The sequence below is a fragment of the Orycteropus afer genome, unplaced genomic scaffold (genome assembly GCF_000298275.1).
Source record: "Orycteropus afer afer isolate SDZICR_OR568_19922 unplaced genomic scaffold, OryAfe1.0 scaffold00383, whole genome shotgun sequence".
NCBI classification, from domain to species: Eukaryota; Metazoa; Chordata; class Mammalia; order Tubulidentata; family Orycteropodidae; genus Orycteropus; species Orycteropus afer.
Window position 1 is genome coordinate 2,645,387 of NW_006921970.1, and position 18,902 is coordinate 2,664,288.

General features: G+C 34.1%; 1 protein-coding gene across 1 annotated transcript in view; it reads left to right on the forward strand.

Moving 5' to 3' along the window:
• Positions 1-18,902, forward strand: part of EPHA3 (EPH receptor A3) — a 615,096-nt gene that overhangs the window by 585,717 nt on the left and 10,477 nt on the right. The window contains exons 14-15 of the mRNA XM_007953272.1: positions 2,833-2,982; positions 4,605-4,798. Coding sequence (XP_007951463.1) covers positions 2,833-2,982; positions 4,605-4,798 — 344 coding nt within the window. The remainder of the gene's footprint in view (positions 1-2,832; positions 2,983-4,604; positions 4,799-18,902) is intronic.

Sequence of the window (18,902 nt, forward strand, 5' to 3'; positions counted from 1 at the left end):
TTATTTACATTTTGAACTAAGATTGTTAGGGAAGCATAAGTCTAAGTTAAATAAATAAAAATTGTTTTGAGATGTCATATTCAATACTAACATACGGGATAGCCCATCAACTTCAGGTTCTTTTGTTGCCAACAACTAATTAATATGCCATAATTTATATGATTGAATTGGTCAGTGTTTAGTTTTTTTTTTTTTTTTTTTAAATTTAATTTTATTGTTGTTGTGGAGAATTTACATAGCAAAATCATATACTATTTCAAGTTTCTACATGTCAATTCAGTGATACTGATTACCTTCTTTGAGTGTGCAACCATCCTCACTCTCCTTTTCTGAGTTGTCCTCCCCAACAAAATAAACTCACTGTCTTCTAAGGTTCCTGCCTAATTTTCTGAGATGCTTTTGTCAATTTGAACCTAAGTAAGACATTCTTTACCAGTTAAGCTAAACTAATGTTTAGTTTTAAGAAGACATCAGGAGATATTTTTGGTTAAAGTTTCAAGATTATCTTAGGGCAATGGTTTTGGGGTTCATACAGCCTCTATTGCTCCAGGGTGTCTGGATTCTTTGAGAATTTGAAATTCTGTTCTGCATTTCCCCCTGTTTGATCAGTATTTTTCTATGGAATCATTGACCAAAATGTTCTGTAGGGTGGCTGGGCACCATCCAGTTTTTCTGGTTTCATAGTAAAGGAGGCAATTGTTCATGGAGGCAAGTAGCCACACTCCATCTATTACTGACTCTTCTTCTTCCTCTGTCAGTCCAGGCAAATACAGACAAACAATTGTGCCTTGGATAGCTGCTTGCAAGATTTTAACTGCCCAGGAACTATGCAATGAACTAAGAGATAGAATGGGATGTTGAAAACGATGTTGGGAAAAATGGAACCCTTATCCATTGCTTGGGAACACAAAATAGTACAGTCATTATGAAAAACAGTGTGGTGGTTCCTCAAAAAATCTAAAAGTAGAACTGCTATAAGACCCAGCAATTCCACTCCTGGGTATATACTCAAAAGACTTGAAAGCACAGACTCAAACAGATATCTGTACACCAATGTTTATTGCAACACTGTTTACTTAGACCAAATGGTGGAAAAACACAAATACCCATAAAGTGATGAATGGATAAAGAAAATGGTGTACATACATACAATGGGATACTATTCAGCTAGCAACAAAAATAAAGTCTTGATACATACTTCAATCTGGATGGAGTTTGAAGACATGATGTTTAGATAAATAATCACAAAATGACAATTTTTTTTTATTGTAATTTGGGTGAAAGTTTTCAGAGAAAATTATTTTTCCGTACAGCATTCACATACACTTTGTTTCATGGCATTGACTGCAGTCTCTCACAATGCAACAGCTCTCTTCCCACTTCCTCCCCATAGTTACCTCTTCCTTATGTATTCCCCTCCCATGTACTTCTGCCCTCTGAGCTGTCTCCCTCTGCATATACAGCCCTTCTATTCTCCCATGATTGATCTCTCCAAGGAGTTTATCTACCTAATGTAAATGTTCAGCTCATATGCCTGTCTTTTCTTTGGCTGGCAGCTACAGGAGTTGGTTCAATTCCAGACATGAAGGGCAGCTAGGGACCATAGTCTCAGGTGTTCCACCAGGCTCTGTCAGAGCACCAAACCTCATCCTTTATTTATTTATTTTTTTATGATATTGAGTTTTGTTCCACATTGTTCTCCTACTCAATCTAGGATCTCCTACATAGATGCCTCTCTGAATGGTTGACAGTGGTAGCTGGGCATTATCTAGTTCCTCTGGTCTCATAGTCATATAGTATGAGAATTGCATGGTGTACCCATCACATGGACTAATTGTTTCCATATGTCTTTGGTTTTCTTCATTCTTCTTTGCTCTGGACGAGAAGAGACCCATTGTTGCATCTAGATGGCTGCTTGCAAGCTTTTAAGATCCCAGTCACTATTTGCCAAAGTAGGATATAGAACAATAAAATGACAAATATTTTTCACCTCATATAATATATAAAGTAAAAAACAGAAAAATGCATAAAGACCAACATTTATTAGAAGTTACCAGGGGCAGGAAAGAGAGAGAAGGGAGGTTTTTGCTTATGAAGTACTGAATTTGGTTTGATGATTACGATGACTGAAAAATTGCATTGATTAGAGATGTACAGCTGACTAATATAATCACTGGCAATAAGCCATACACCTGTAAAAAGTTGAATTGACAAAAAGTGTGTGTATGTGATAGATGAATTTACAACAACAACAAAAAAGTAGCTGCTGAGGAGTTCTGGTGGCTTAGTGCCTCAGGCATTTGACTGCTAGCCAGAAGGTTGACAGTTCAAATCCACCAGCCACTCCATGGAAGACTGAGCAATCTACTTCCATAAAGTTTTACCACCTTGGAAATCCAAAGGGGGCCAGTTTGAGATGGAATACACTCAATGGTAATGAGTTTGGTTTTTTTGGTTTTCTAAATGTACAACCAAACACCTCATGACATTTGGTTCCATTGTTTCCAGGTTTGAGGTCATGTCTTCATGGGACATCACAGTTAATTGGCCTAATAATGTGTTTAGTGCTTCTGTTCTAACTGTACTCTTTGTATAAAGATTTTTCTTTCATGATTTCAGGATCTTCCACATTAGTTGGATGTAATATCCCAGTAAATAGTATGTTACTAACATCTTCTGGCTGGTATTAAAATAGGAGAGCATGGACATATTTCAGTAGAAACCCATGTTTCATTTCAGAACAGAACAAATTTTGTCAGATTTCTAGGGCATGATTCATATTATAAGTTTTATGCATTGTTCATATATTTATATATGATTTTGTATTCAAAGGGAGGTAAGATCCCAATCCGGTGGACATCACCAGAAGCCATAGCTTACCGCAAATTTACATCAGCCAGCGACGTTTGGAGTTATGGGATTGTTCTCTGGGAGGTGATGTCCTATGGAGAGAGACCATACTGGGAGATGTCCAATCAGGATGTAAGTATTTGTAGTCAATGAGTTATGGGTTCAGATTAAATGATCAAGCTGTGCAAGGAAGTGGAGCATAATGAAACCAGGTGGCAACAAGCTTGTGACATTGAAATAGTACACTTAAAAGGGAAGAAAGTGTTTCCAAGTCTTGCAAGGATATTAATTGAATTTCTTTATAGGTTAACATTTTTCCTTCTAGGAGAAGCTTAGAAATCTAAGAAAATGAAAACATTTATAATAAGAATGCAATAAGTGACCAAGAAGCCATCAGTAATTCTTTAAAGGATTTTTGCCACAAAATTATTTCTATGTAACATTAGGAAGGCACACAGGCCTGCCATCTTTTGTAGATTTAATGCATCTATGCCAATATTTTGTTTACTTAAATATAATATTTCTCTAGTCAGAAGAAAATAATCACTCTCCACCATGTTGTTTCTCTTAATGTACTAAAGTTGCACATGAATTTAGTTATAGAAACTAATGTCTTTGGATGGAGGAATATAAACTATATATAAGCTATTATAACTATTAGTTATTATAACTATGTTGTTGTTGTTGTTATGTGCCATCGAGTCGTCCCGACTCTATAAGCTATGACAACTATAATATAAGCTATTATAACTGTGATTTGAATTTTCAAAAGGATTTTTGTATTTATAGGTCATATTTTGCTAAGACTTAGTAAAGGAACTCTATTGTCACATGGAATCAACTCTTACAGATTTTTCTTTATGCTGAGACAGAAACTGAGCACGATCCCTAAGATACATAAAGAGGAAAGTTGACATGTTTCTAGTCATTTCTTATCCACCCCATATAAAATTGCTTTAAATTTATTTACATGTAAAACATCTCTGTTTTTCTTTAAATAAGTTCATACTAATAATAAGGGGAAAATAAGTTTCACTTCTAAACCTCTATATTCTACTATCTCTCTATGTGACAGTATCTCAAAATGTAGTCCCTGGCTCCACAGCTTTTGCATGGCCTGGGAATTTTTTTTTTAATGAAAATTCTCAGGCCCTGTCCAGACTTATGAAATGGGAAACACTAAGAATGGGGGTATTGTGACCAGTATCTAACAAGACTTCCATGTGATTTTAATGCACGTAATGGTTTTAGAATCACTATATGATTAAAAAATGCTAATGAACTAACAATTGCCTAATAATATAACACATAGAATTGTGCCAAAGAAGTTGCTATGTTGCAGAAGATACCATTTGAACTGTAGTATAACTAAAGTCTGTATGTTCATTTTCTTTGCATTTAGTAATATGTGGTTTCCAAACAACTCAGTATTATAACCAGATAATAATTTCTTTGTAACTCACTTGCTGAAATTCCTACTTCATTGAACATTTTTCTCTTTATGTTAATTTGGAAATTATCTTTACAAACTTTTCTTTCCTTAATTCATTTTCTTTCATTTGATATTCTTTATGAAGCATATTTGAACATGAACAACTTCCTACTCACTTAACAAAATGTTATCCTTTTAGGCAATTTAAATGATTAACTTGTTTTTTTCTGAAACTTTATAACATTTATATGTGTGGTCTGGCCATGAAAAAGTAAAATAAGCACCACCTCTTAAGTTCCCAGAAATTTTGCTTCTCATACAGGTAATTAAAGCTGTGGATGAGGGCTACAGGCTGCCACCCCCCATGGACTGCCCAGCTGCCTTGTATCAGCTGATGCTGGACTGCTGGCAGAAAGACAGAAACAACAGACCCAAGTTTGAGCAGATTGTCAGCATTCTGGACAAGCTTATCCGGAATCCCAGCAGTCTGAAGATCATCACCAGTGCAGCAGCAAGGTGACACATAAGATTTTGTATCCTGCATTTATTCTGAAATTAATGTATTTGCTTTCTTTAAAGTTTTATTTTTCTTTAAAGTTTTATTTTCTTTGGCATTTATATTCCTCAAGACCAGAAAGATGTGGGTTTTTTCTTATGCTTTTGCTTGTTTGTTTTCCCACTTTCAGCAAGAATTCCCATGCAATACAATGATAGTGATACAAGTCTGAGGTTTTTTTCAACTTCCATCCTGTCTAGAAGTGACTCTACATCCATACATATATAAGTCTCTGATAAATAGAAACTATGACCATATAGTGCTCCTTTTCTTTTCACTCTCCATTGCTTACAAAAAAAAAAAGAAAGAAGAAGGAAAAAAGTAAGTGGTAGGAATTCCACTGAAGTCCTGATTTATTTCTCATTTAAAACAAAGCTTCAAATAGCATTAACAACCCTTCCAAGACATTGTACTGGAGAGTAGAATACATTTTCCTCACTTAATTAAACAAATATTATTTTAACCCATATTGTGTACCAATTATACTCTTAGACATTTTGGAGAGTAAAATAAAATCTGTTTTCTAACACTAACAGATGTCAACACATAACAACTATTGTGCAACACAGAATGCACAACATTCATTAAATTTTATGTACCTTTCTCCCAAATGAGAATCTCAGTTTTCTCATTGGTTTTGGAGAATGTTAGAAAGAGTGCATCTACAAAGTGCAATTGAGGAAATGGGGAAGGAGAGATTAATGTTGGCAGGGGCCTTATGAGAAGAAGTGTTAATGTATTTGGTGTTTCGGAGAGAAACTTAAGACATAGCTGCTTGTTTAATGACAAGATATTCTTGTTGAACACACAAGAAAAACAGTTTTATTGGATTTTGATGATATATGTGGTGTTATAGGCTTTTTCATTTTTTTTATCACATTTATCATGTGAGCTAGTACACACTTCATTCTTTTTAAGAAAAACTCCTCTTGTTAACTAGAGAAGATTTATTTGAAACTTTTAGCTTTTTGGCTTGAAGATTAGTGAGCCAAAGACATCCCAATAAGTTCAGTAGAATTTTCTCAGTTATAATACTTGTGCACTTCTATGAGTCGTTGCATAAACAGTTGCTATTTGCCATTTTGCTGTCTCCAGTTTCCACTCATACTATCTTTCTCCATTGTTTTCTTTGCCAGAAAAATCTAATAACCAGAACTGACATTTCAATACATGAAAAATTCCTTGCTTTGTGCCTTACATTTTCTGTTTAAGTATCAGTGTGTGATGGAGTGTATATGTATGTGTGAGAGAGAGAGAGGAGATATACACATACATACACACATATATACTTAAAAATTTAATTAATTTTGTATCAAATTAAAAGAAAAGAAAAATTAGCTTCATTATAACTTTCCCAAAAATTGCTTGCACATGTACATTTCTTAGAATTATAGGCAGAGAAAAAATTGGTTTCTGTAAGATTTATGCTAATTATAATTTAACATTATTATTGTTTTGATATATTTAGAGTAGAAATGATTTATACTTCACTTTTGTTTTCTGGCCTGTGATTTTGGGCCATGTGTTCATTAATTTTTGAGTACTTAAAATTTAAAGTTTTATAAAACTGAACTATTCAGAAGCTATATTCAATAATATCTAGAAATATAATCTCAAAATATATAGTATATATTTTACAACTTTACAATTTTATAACTTTACAAAAACGGCAAGGAGGCCACATGTTCTGACCTCCTCTAATCCCACAAGGGGAAGACAGGGTTACCAGCAGTAACCCAAGGCCTATTACTGCCAGGCCAGACATGTTGCCTCCCTCCAGCCCTTTCTCCAACCGTTCCTCCCAGAGCACCCACCACCTCTCTCCTGGTTTCGATAATTCACTGCAGTGGCCACACAGAACTCACAGATTACAAGGTTTATTAGGGAAGCACCAAGCTACAATTTGCGTTCAGGAAAAAATGCTCAGTCTCTCTCTCCAGCCTACCGTCCCTCAGCCAAGAGTCTCTCACAGTCTCTTTCCGGGGTGCATGTCTCTTGCGTCTCTTTCCCAGCAACAGCATGTCTCAGGAGCCCATGTCTCTTTCAGCAGCAAGTCTTCCTTGACCAGCAGTCCGAGAGAGTTCTGCCTCCAGGAGGTCTTCTTTAGAGCCCGCAGGGTGGTCAAACTAGCCAATTATGGCATCAGAACTCTAAGCACCTGAGAGAGAGTGGGCACCTCCCAGAACATTGTTTTGTGCCACTCCCAACAGAAATACTCCAGGTGGACACCTTCAGTAATCAGGAGCTCCTCAGTTGCTCATAACAAATTCCACCTTGGAGTTTACAAAGACTTATGGGTAGAAAAGCCACACAAAGTAATTTACTACACTGCAAACTTATATTTTTAAATGTCCTCTAGATGTATGAGGTTGTGTGAGTGAATGTGTGTGTATGTGTATGTGTACAATGCATATTGGATATAGTCTCAATTGTTGAGTGCCACAGAAGACAGAGATATTTTGTTTTATAGTAAGGCTACATATTTATAAATTAAGAACTATAAAAAAAGAACTGCACTTAAGATTCATATAAATCAATAGCATTAAATATGTGTAAAAGCTACAAAATGATGATTTAATGTTACTCATGTATAAAAAGTATTATTGAATGCATTATTGAAGGGAGTTGTCTTTATTTGTTACTGTCAGCAATAATTGACTTACAATTATTTGTTACTATCAGCAAAAATATGACTTTCAACCTGACAGAGTATTTGCTAATGAATGCACCTTACAATATAACACATGGCCTTTTATCTTGAAAAGAATGATATTATTAAGTGTATATGATCCAGTTTTATATTATATTTGAATAAGATGAATAAGGATAATCTGAACCAAAGTTATAATATCAGTACATAAGAAATATAGATTATTTATTAGAAAAAAACTTTAGGGTTCACTAAGATTGAATTCAGAGATAGATCCTCAAATAAACCTATTCATAACTTATTCCATAAGCGTGAAACTCTGTCCTAAACTTCACAGAGAGAGATGACATAGATTCCTTTGGAAATCCACCTGACAGTTTAACAACCAACAAGATTATAAACTTGTCCTTTTCTGGGACATACGGTCCTCATTTTGTACCCTAAAGATATTTCTTTTGATCTTCACTCCATAGTAATCATAGCAAAGAAAAAACATCTTTTCAACTCTTTCCATATCATAAAAAATACACTTAAACCATAACTCATGTAATATGATCTAGGGATATTTAACCCAATTATATGGGAGAAAATCATCTTAATATCAGGATATGTACCAACATTCTCATTTTAACTAACTTTCTTAAATCAATTTTTCCATTCTTATTGAAAGATATTGTTTTTTCAAAATATATATTCTTTAATATTTGAAAAAAGTTACCTTTTTCCCACAAAACATAACATTTTAAGGAAAATATTAATATTTTTCCAAAAGTTATCCATCTGGTCACTAAATATAAACATTTTCAAATCATATTTATATTTTGTTTTTTTGTCATCTATGTTTTACATGCAATAGGCAGGTTATAAATTTAAGATCATTAACATCAAGTTGCCATGCAACATTGTCTAGAAATCTTTTTTTTTCTCCTTTAGAAAATTTGCTTTTTCACTTTTGACAAGAATAATTTGATCATTTTTCCTAACTTATTAAATTCATGTGCTTGCTACTTAAATTTTTCAGTGATGCCCTTGGCACATGCTTTACTTAGAGCATGTACATCATTAAATGAATACTTCCAATAGCAAGACAAGAACATACTGGCACTTGCCCACACCCATCTTGCCTTTCCTTTCTCTAGTTACAAGGGAGAAGCTGGCTCTCTTCTTGTCGAAGGAAAATCCTTTCACATGTCTTCTGGATCCCATCCATTCTTGCCTTCTCTAAACTTTTCTTCTCTCGATTTATCTCTCTCTCTCTCTTTCTCTCCTATATTTTCTGTCTCTTTCTCTCTTCTGGGTCATTGCCATTAATAGATACACAGGTCCTTTACATTGTTTCTCTCTCTCTCTCTCTCTTTTTTTTTTTTGATGGTGATAAGTCATTTGGAATACTTATTAAAAGTACAAATATTTACATCTAACCCAGCCAACTGAATCAGAATCTGTAGAAATGGGAAGGGAATTTGGAAGTCTGATGAGAACGGTAGATGATTTCTCCTTGGGTCATCAGAGGAGATATTCTGCTTACCTAGTGCTGCTCTGACAGGAATACATCACAAATGGGACGACTTAAACAAACAGGACAGGAGGTTTGGACACACTGTTTTTAACGCTTCTGCTGGACCCACATCTCTGCCAGATACCTCCCAAGTTTGCTAAAACTATTTCCAAACAAGCTTTCAAAATAAAGATTTCACAAATAGCTCAAATTTAGTAGGTCAAAATTTATCTCTTTATTTTCTCTCACAGGCTTGATCTTTCTATTCCCTCCCTATCTCAGCTAAAGACATCAACAGCTACTCATTTGCCCAATCAAGAATTGGGGAAATTATTGACCATTCTTTCATGCCCTCTACACTTTGATCCAGATGATAAATGGATCAACATGATCCATCTCTGTCCATTTCCACTGCAACCACACACATCTATGGCTGTTTCATGTTAGGATGTGGACTAGTGGAATAGCTACCAAATTTGTGTCCTGCTTCCATTCTTGCTCTAATTCAAGATATTTCCACATGATCTTCAGAATTTTCCTATCAAAACACATATGATACAATTTCTGTCTTCTATTTCAAATGACTTTTGGATACCCATTATACTTACTGGAAAAAAATCAAAACTCCTTTTGATGGTTTAAACAGATCTCACTCTTCAATGTCACTTTTTTTCCAACTATTTATTTATTTATTCATTCAACTATTCATTTTATGCCATTATAGTATATGGTAGGCACTGTGTTACATTCTGGAGAAAAGTGAAGGCAAATATAACTTGTATTATGGAAAAAAAATAAAATCATTTGCTATCAACTTGATTCTGACTCAGGCGACTTGTGTTTCAGAGTCTGTGCTGCATAGGACTTTCAATGGTGATTTTTCATAAGTAGATACCCAGGTCTTTCATCCAAGGAAAGTTTGAGAGGACTCAAACCTCTAGCCTGTCAGCTAGATTCTGAATATGTTACCCATTTGTCCCACCCTGGGAGAGTACACTAAACAATTGAGAAGTACAGTTTATAGGGAAGAAAAAAATTGATGGCTTTGATGAACAAAAGGATGGTTGGGAAAGAGCTCTCTCTTTTGAGCTGTAATTTGAAACAAATCCCAGAAAAAAAAAAAAAAAAAGCATTCTTAATATAGGAAAAAGAAAATGCAAATGTTTAGGGTGAGAAGGAGTTTGGAGGGTTGTAGGAAGTGACAGAAGCATAAACAGGAAAAGGTATTGTTGGTCATGATTCTAGACTGGCAAGCAGAACCAAAACTACCTAAGACCACAGAGGCATGGTGAAGATTTTGGAATTAAAAAAAAAAAAAAGCATGACAAATCCATTAGTATATTTGAAACCAGCTGAGAAGGAGCATAATTTGATTTGCAAACATATTCTTATATTTTTTAGAAGAAAGGGTGAAATTGTGAGGAGGGAGACATGTCAACCTTTCAACCTATGCCACTCAAAAATTACTGCAACCATAGTAATCAGCTTCTGATTTCTTCAGATGCCAAAGCATTTAATTTAAGAAAATAATAAACCAGTAACCCACAGCCATAGAGTCAATTCCAACTCATAGTATCCCCATTATGTTTCCAAAGTGATACATATCTTTTGACAAAAGTAGGTTACCCCATCTTCCTTCTATGGAGCTGCTGGTGGGTTTGAACCACCATCCTTCTGGTTAATAGTCAAATGCCTTAGGCACTATGCCACAGGGCCCCTTAAGAAGATGATTGTACATGCTATTTCCCTGGTTTTGGGCTCTCATTGGTACCCATCACTGTAGAGTGCCCCATCCTCCTTCAGTAGTCTGTTTACACCATATTATGTATTCATTGTTGGAATTCACTGGCAATTAAATCTAAATTTGAACCTCATTATTCTTTTCCATAGCACTATATTCTTGAGCACAAATTTAATTCTGTGTTTTCTTCTTAAGTATCCATTTCCCAGTAAACTCTAAGTTGTTTGAGATCAGATGTCATATATGTCTTGTATTACTAGTGCCAAATTAATAGTAGAAACTCAATAAAAGTTGATTCATGCATAGATAAATATTTGTTGAAATAATTAGTGAAATTTCCATGTCAACAGATGCACAATATTTAGGAAGCAAGAAAGGAGGTGATTTCATTTTTACCTTTGAGAATCCCTCATAGTTCTATATGAGAAATGATTTTGGAAGGTGGGTTTTATTGCTACATGTAGACGAAAGGATAAGAACTTACCAGGTTGGGCAAACACTGACAAAAGGCAATAACAAAAATTTAGGGTACTTCCAGATTACATTGAATAAAATAGTTGGCTGAAATTTATGGGACATTAAAGGCTAACAGCCTAGTGGATTGTTTCATAAGACAATAAAGATATTAAACATCATCCCTAGAAATTTGGCCTTTTTTTTTTCAAATGGAAAGGAGAGGAACTGAAGATATTTATCATATGTTGCACTGTGCTTATGGCATATTTCAGCTCTACTTAAGAATATTGTAGGTTAGGAGATTTGTGATGAAGAATTACAAGTCAATATAAGTAGTCTAGGGAGCTCTGGTAGCATAGTGGCTAAGACACTTGCCTGCTTACCAGACGGCTGGCAGTTCAAACCCACCAGCCACTCCTTGAAAGGAAAGTTGGTCAACCCTACTTCTGTAGGGATACTGCCTCGGAAACCCAAGGAGGGGTCTCTATGAGTCGGGTTTGACTCAACGGCACATAACAACAACAACAACAACAACATAGTCTAAGGAAAGTTATTAACTTGGGTGGAGGTGTAGGGATAAAAAGAGAGTGTGAATCCAAAAAGGTTTACTAAAGAAGACATTACAGAACATGGTGACTTATGAGATCTGCAAGTGATGGAGAAAAAACTACAGAGTACTTCCAGATTTTGAACCTTGAGGGCTGTGAGAACAGTGCTCTCTTTGACAGCAGGAGTTAGAGCATGAGGAAGAACAGGTCTGTGAGGCAGATGAGCATTTGCATGTAATGAAACCAAGTCTGCAAGAAGTCAGACATTCACATCTCAACATTCAGGGACAGATTAAAGCTAGGTATGCATTTTATATCATTTTATGTGCAAATAGAATAAGAGAAGTCACAGTCATTAACATCTGTAGCAGAAACAAATCTTAATCTAGTAGTGCTAGTTTTCACAATAAGTAGAAACATGATTTTCTGTAATTATTTAATTTCTGATTGTAATCCTCACATCCCACTAGATTACCAAGAGACCTTAATGCATGTATTGTGGAGAGGTTGGTTTATATAGTCTACCAGTGAGACAACCCTCATCTTGATCTTCAAGACTGCAATTTTCAGAATCTCTTGGCTGTTTCGCTGCAACCCTGAGCTGAGGGTCCAGGAATATTTCTGAAGCTACTCCTCAGAAGGAAGGTTGGGCAATCTACTTCTGTAGAAATACCGCCTTGGACACCCAAGGAGGGGTTGCTATGAGTCAGGCCGACTCCACGGCACATAACAACAACAACAACCAGTGCCTCATTCATTCAGTTCATAAGTCACTAAGTCAAACATTTACAAGAGTCAAGATGCTAATAGGAATGAGTGAATGCGTCTGCCATGGTGGTATCTCACGGATATATTAGGCTCTTCATTAATGACTATGGAGCCAATCAGTACCAGCAGGTTATTTCCAGTGGATGATGATTGCTTACACCCAGAGAGAAGGAAGAGTGTCTCTATTCCAAGTCTTGGTAAGTGGTATCTATTACAGAGCCAAAGGATTATAAAACCATAGGAGGAATGAGACTTGGAAAGTGCAGAAAAAGTACAAGTCTAGTGGTTTTCAAAAAATATATAGAATAAACAATATTATAAAATTTGCTTAACAGTGAGACAAAGAAAACTGAGACGAAACAGTTTTCAATTAAGCAGTAAGCGACGCTGGTTTGTTTTTAGAGAACTATTTTGATTCTTGTATAGTGATAGATGAGATGTGAAATTTTATGAGGTTATTTGTAAGTGGAAGAAAAGGAAAAGGCAATGAGAAAATAGTACTCTAGAGAAGTTTAGAAAAGAAAGAAAAATGAGAAAAACTTAATTGCAATGCTCAGGGGTAGAGGGGTGAAAATAAAGCATCCTGTCTTTTTTATAGAATTGGAGAAACCTTCCTTAAAGAGATTTCTGAAAGCAAAAAGCTGCTCTTAAAATAATTATGAATTATTACAGATATTTTCACTTTACAATACATGCTTTTCTTATACAAAAAAAGAGAAATAAGTGAAATCTATTTATTAAAAGAAACTATTTTCAAAGAAGAGTTTTATAGTATAATGTGATCTGGATTTAATAAATGTATTCATTCACTTTGTGAATGTACATAAATTAAAAATAAAAAGATTAATTTTAGAAAAGAATGAGATGACTTCATGTTCATACTATTCTGACAGTAAAACATCCTTTTGATTTTTGAATATTTATACATCATGATATAGAGAAAAGACCTCTTCTTTAAATTGTAGAAATTTCATAATCTAGGTTCTTCAGTGCTATTATAAATTGGTGGCATCCAAATTCTCAGTATAATGTCTTCGAGGACCTTTTCAATATTTTTAGAATGATGTTCTCCAGACTCAATTACATGTAGTTGATTTAAATGAAATGATTTCAAATATATGGTTTTATTGAATTAATTGCTAACTTTAAAGGATTTTTTTTATTAATTTGAAGGATAAATAGGAGCCAAAATACTTACTTTTTTTTCCATTAATGACACAAAATTAGTATTAACAACAACAACAAAAATCTTATCATTAAATGTACACAGTATAATGCATTTTTTAATAACTTCTCTTTTAAAAAATTATGTCCTTGAAGCTAAATCTATTCAACAAAAACTATCTGCCTTTATATCTCAAAATGATTTTGACTTCATATTTGACAGGGTGACTTTCCTGACTAAACATACATGATACAGATGTTAGAGGGGGAATCAAATATGCCAAATACCCAGGTGGCTTTTTACCTTAATCTTCAAAATCAATGTAGCTAATTTTACCACTGGGGAAAATTATACCACATGTAATATCTATAACTGCAAAGATCTGAGTTCTTAAAGCCTAGAGATAATTAAAATAAACACAATCACTTTATTTCTCCTTAATGTGTCATTTATATACTAGTCTCCTGCTGGGAGCTATATATATTCAAACTATTTTTAGTTACTGATAACAGATTAAATTCATTTAATCCTCTCCATATTTTCAATGTTAGAAACAAAAAGATAAAGTCATAATTAATCCACATTTAAAAACATCACAAATACAAGGTTTTCTCCCAGAAATACAGTAAGAGGTCATCATTAAAAATAAAAATAATTTAAATTAAGTTTATAAGATACAAAAAATTATATTCCTATTCTTACATAATTTTAGAGGTAGGTATGTATAATTAATAGAAATCTTTAAGTAATTAAGTAATCTTTAAGAAATTACTCTTTAAAATAATTTTTATTACAGTAATGTCATTTTTTTTCTTATTAGAATACACTAAATTTACGATCTCTCACTCACTGCTGTCAAGTCATATCTGACTGGAAGCAATCCCTCCTTGGGTTTCCAAGGCAGTACTCTATGGAAGTAGAATGCCCAACCTTCCTTCTGAGGAATGGCTGGGGGATTTGAACCTCCAGCCTTCTGGTTAGCAGTCAGATGCCTCAGGAACTGTACCACCAAAGCAAAAAACGAAATCCACTGCTGTGGAGTTGGATCCGAATCATAGCGACCCATCCTTGGGTTTTCAAGGCCATATCACTACGGAAGTATATTGCCCAACCTTCCTTCCAAGGAGTGGATGGTCTCTTAATTTAATATAGTTCCTGAAATTTTTCACAACAGAGAAAAACAAGGTAAGTTTATCACTATGGCTTGTAAAATTGCATAAGAAAAATTAAAAGAAAAAATGCATATAACATACATATAAAAAACATTTAAAAATCCCAATATTTTTGACATGTATTTCTGAACTCAATAGGCATCTACTTATACATTCAAGTAATGTATACTACATTACTTTTCATAGGTGAAGTATAAAGCCGTTTATTAAGGAAAATGGAGACTTAAAAGGATAAATTAGCTTTCACTCTTCGTGATTCAGAATTTCAATGCAATATTGAAATAAAACCATTCTCAGCATATATTCTTGGAACTTGCAATTATATATAGATAGATAGATAGATAGATAGATAGATAGATAGATAGATAGATATAGATATAGATATATTTTTCCCCCCTATAGTGTCCCTATGAGCTGAAATCCATTTGAGGGCAATGGGTTTCTTTTTTGTTTACTTGATGCTAATTTGTATGAATCCCATTACAGGTAAAATAGAGGTTGATGGGAAGAAAATACATGTGTACCTTTTTAAAGCAACAGTGTGAAAACACAGAAAATAGTATTTCACAAAGCTAAATACAAGGAGGGAGAGAGAAAGGGAGTAAAGTTATTCTTTGCTTCCCCTGAGCAAACATGTAATTTTCATGATTTCTTTTTAATGACTGCGGTCTGCGGCCAGTAGGTACTGATTTATGAAAAGCTGTAAAAGATCAGGTGGAACTCTGCAGGACATCGTTTACAGCTGCATGGATTGAAACCTATCTAATTTGTCTAGTAAAAGTGTGAGCTCACGGTGCACATCACCCAGCCTATAAATTTCCCCTTCAGACCTGATGTCTGGGGCTAGGTCTAAAAAAAACGCCAATGCCTGCAACTACTCAAAAGACCCAGATTCCCTTGGTGCGCATGAAGAGACATCACAGGCTCTTCACAGTGAGAGACAAATTCCTCTCCATTGATAAACTCTCCAGATGTCCTCTCAGAGGAGGAAGGGAACCAATTTTTATTTGAAATCCCCAGAGAAATCCTGGAAGTGGAAAAATGATACTTTGCAGGGCTGGTTATTCTGAGGTCACTGACATTAAAATTAGGTCATTTTTTTTTTGTCTTGCTTGTACTTTGATCCAAATAATAAACGTAAAAACTCAGTTGGGGTCACTCTAATCCCTAATCCACACGTCCTGTTCTATTTCAATTTGTTTGTACTAATTTCCTCTAAATTCTTTTTGAATATGGCTTTAGTGTTGAGTTTAAAAATACAAGCTATTATGAACTGAGAAGGAAAAGCTCTGCATTTGCTGTTAGGCACACTTCATGAATATTCTGAATAAATGTCCTGGGGTTTAATTCTTCCTGCCCACACACCCATAAATAAGAAGTATTGCTATTCATGGGACAAAGAGTTGACAGTAGGTGCTATGTTAAAGCTACTGTAGACCTCCAAGCTGTGGTGTGTGTGTGCGCGCATGTGTGTGTACGCCTTCAGAATATTTAATATCCTACTATCACTCTTCTTGTTCTCATTTCATTTTTCTTCCAAAATTTTCTTACACATGATTTGATATTAGTTCTATTGATTTTGTTTACTGGTTCAATGATGTACTCAAGTGGCCAAGTGTCCTATCTAATGCACAGTAGTGACAAAGGCTGTCTATTTCACCCATATTAGCCATACTAAAACAATCCAGGCATGTTGTATATGTTTTGGAACCTGAATTGTGTATCAGAGTCACTAATTCTTCAAATTCTTGGGAAAGAAAAAAAAATGAAGAAATCTTTAACTATGAAATAAACTCGATGGCAGTAAGGTTTTTTTTTTTTTTTTTTTGATGAGTAATTGAAATAATTACATAAAATAACTATTTTTTCTTGAACATATCTAAATTATAAAATGTATATATATATATATATAGAGAGAGAGAGAGAGAGAGAGAGTTTTCTAAATATTCTAAAGAAAAGAAAATTAATGCTTTGTGATATCATGCTTCTTTTCTTTCTTTCTTTCAGTTTTTTTAAGACAACCTCTCACAGTTAAAACTGAGCCATATTATATAAATATGCATTTGTAAACTTCATAGTGTTTGTCTGCAATTCAAACATTTGAGGTAGAGAAGACTGAAGTAGTTGAGGTTAGTTGAAAGAAGGCTGAAAAAAGTCCTTCACTCTCAACTTTCCCTCACTTCACAAATGATCATAGCAAGGAAAGAATTAACTATTTTTCTGAATCTTTCCCAGAGGATGAAAATATAGGGCAGAAAAAAACGACATTGGCATTTTTTCCCCCTTAAGCTCAACATTAAAATTACATTAAATTTTGATCATTTTCATCAAATAAATTTGATGACATTTATGATCAAATAAATTTAATATACCACCATCAAAAAACAGAAATATAGTCCATTTACATTCTTCTTATATGCCTCTAACAATAACATGCAGTTCTGGAGCACAATACAAAATTGCCAGGACTTAACCAATCTGAAGTTCAAACTTAAGCATGGGTCTCATATATCAGGGAGTGAATTGGAGAGACCTCACCAGAAGAAGTAGCAACTTCCCAAATAAAAATACTTTAAAGTGAAGAAGGAAGTTGGTACATTTATAGCATACTCATTTTAAACATGAGCTTTCACAATAAGAAGATAATCAATGGTTGCTATACTTATGAGAAACACTGTGCTGTTTAATATAGTTTGAATAGTTCATTTTACTATCATTTTGTGCTTTTTATAACAATGTTATGGTATTAGAACCTAATGGGCACAAGGGGTTCTAAAATAAGAATAAATGCATTTAATCTTATTTTTCATTTGTTTTGGTATCTTCTGACAATTCTGAATCTTGCATTTAATTATTTGAAATTATAGACTTCTTTTAGGCAAATCATCCACTTTAAGTATATAAGAAAGCATGAGGCTTTAGTTTTAAAAATATATAATGGCATGGGTTTTTTAAATAATTCTGAAAAGTTTTAAGAAGTTGGTATAAATTAAATCCTGCTAAAATATCACAAAACATGAAGCATATTGAATGCTAGCTCTCAAGGAATAAAAATACAAAAATGTTTTCTGTCATAAAAAAATAAGACGATAAATATGGCTTTGATATGAGTAGGATAATTTTATGACACTAATGGAAACAAAAGTGATAGAAGGCAGAATAACATATCCACTTAATAGCATTGGCTATTGAATCATTGTTATATTGTAAAAGTTACTTGACTGTTCTAAGGCTCATGATAATACCTTCTTTATAAGGTTGTTGCCTTATTATGTATATAATATTATTTATGATTAAACTTACAGTATTTTTTTAAAAAAAGATAGTTAAAAAGATCATTGTATTCTGAAGATTTTGTATAAACTTAAATTTATTGTATTATAAACTTCAGCCATGATATTAGGTATGTTACCTTATGTTAGAATAACAAAGAGTTATTCGTTATGGTATGGTTTACTATGTGTCACCCACATTCTAAGTGATACATACATATGCTATTTTAATCTTCATAATATCTGTGCAGAATTTGTATCATTATTGTCATCTTCACTTTTAAAATGAGAAAGCAGACAGGATAAGCAAATCACTTAAGGGTACACAGTTCATATGGTCAGGATTCAATCCAGGTATTATGGTTCCATTATCTGTGCACTTAACAATTATACTTCACAATGTATAAAACCCAAAAAGAGCACTAATAAATCACAAACAGCTTAGGAGAAAACAGGAAAAATGCAGTATGAATGATGACTCTCTAAATTGCATGTTGTTGTTAGGTGCCATTAACTCAGTTCCAACTCATAGTGAACCTAACGTGCACAGAGAACAAAACACAGCCCAGTCTTTACCATCCTCACAATCTTTGATATGCTTGAGCCCATCATTACAGCCACCATATCAATCTATCTCCTTGAGGGTCTTTCCTTTTTTTGCTGGCATTCTATGTTAACAAGCATGATATCTTTCTCCAAGGAATGGTCCCTTCCAACAACATGACTAAAGTACTTCAGAAGTCCAGCCGTTCTCGCTTCTAAGAAGCATTCTGGCTGTTGTGCTTCCAAGACAG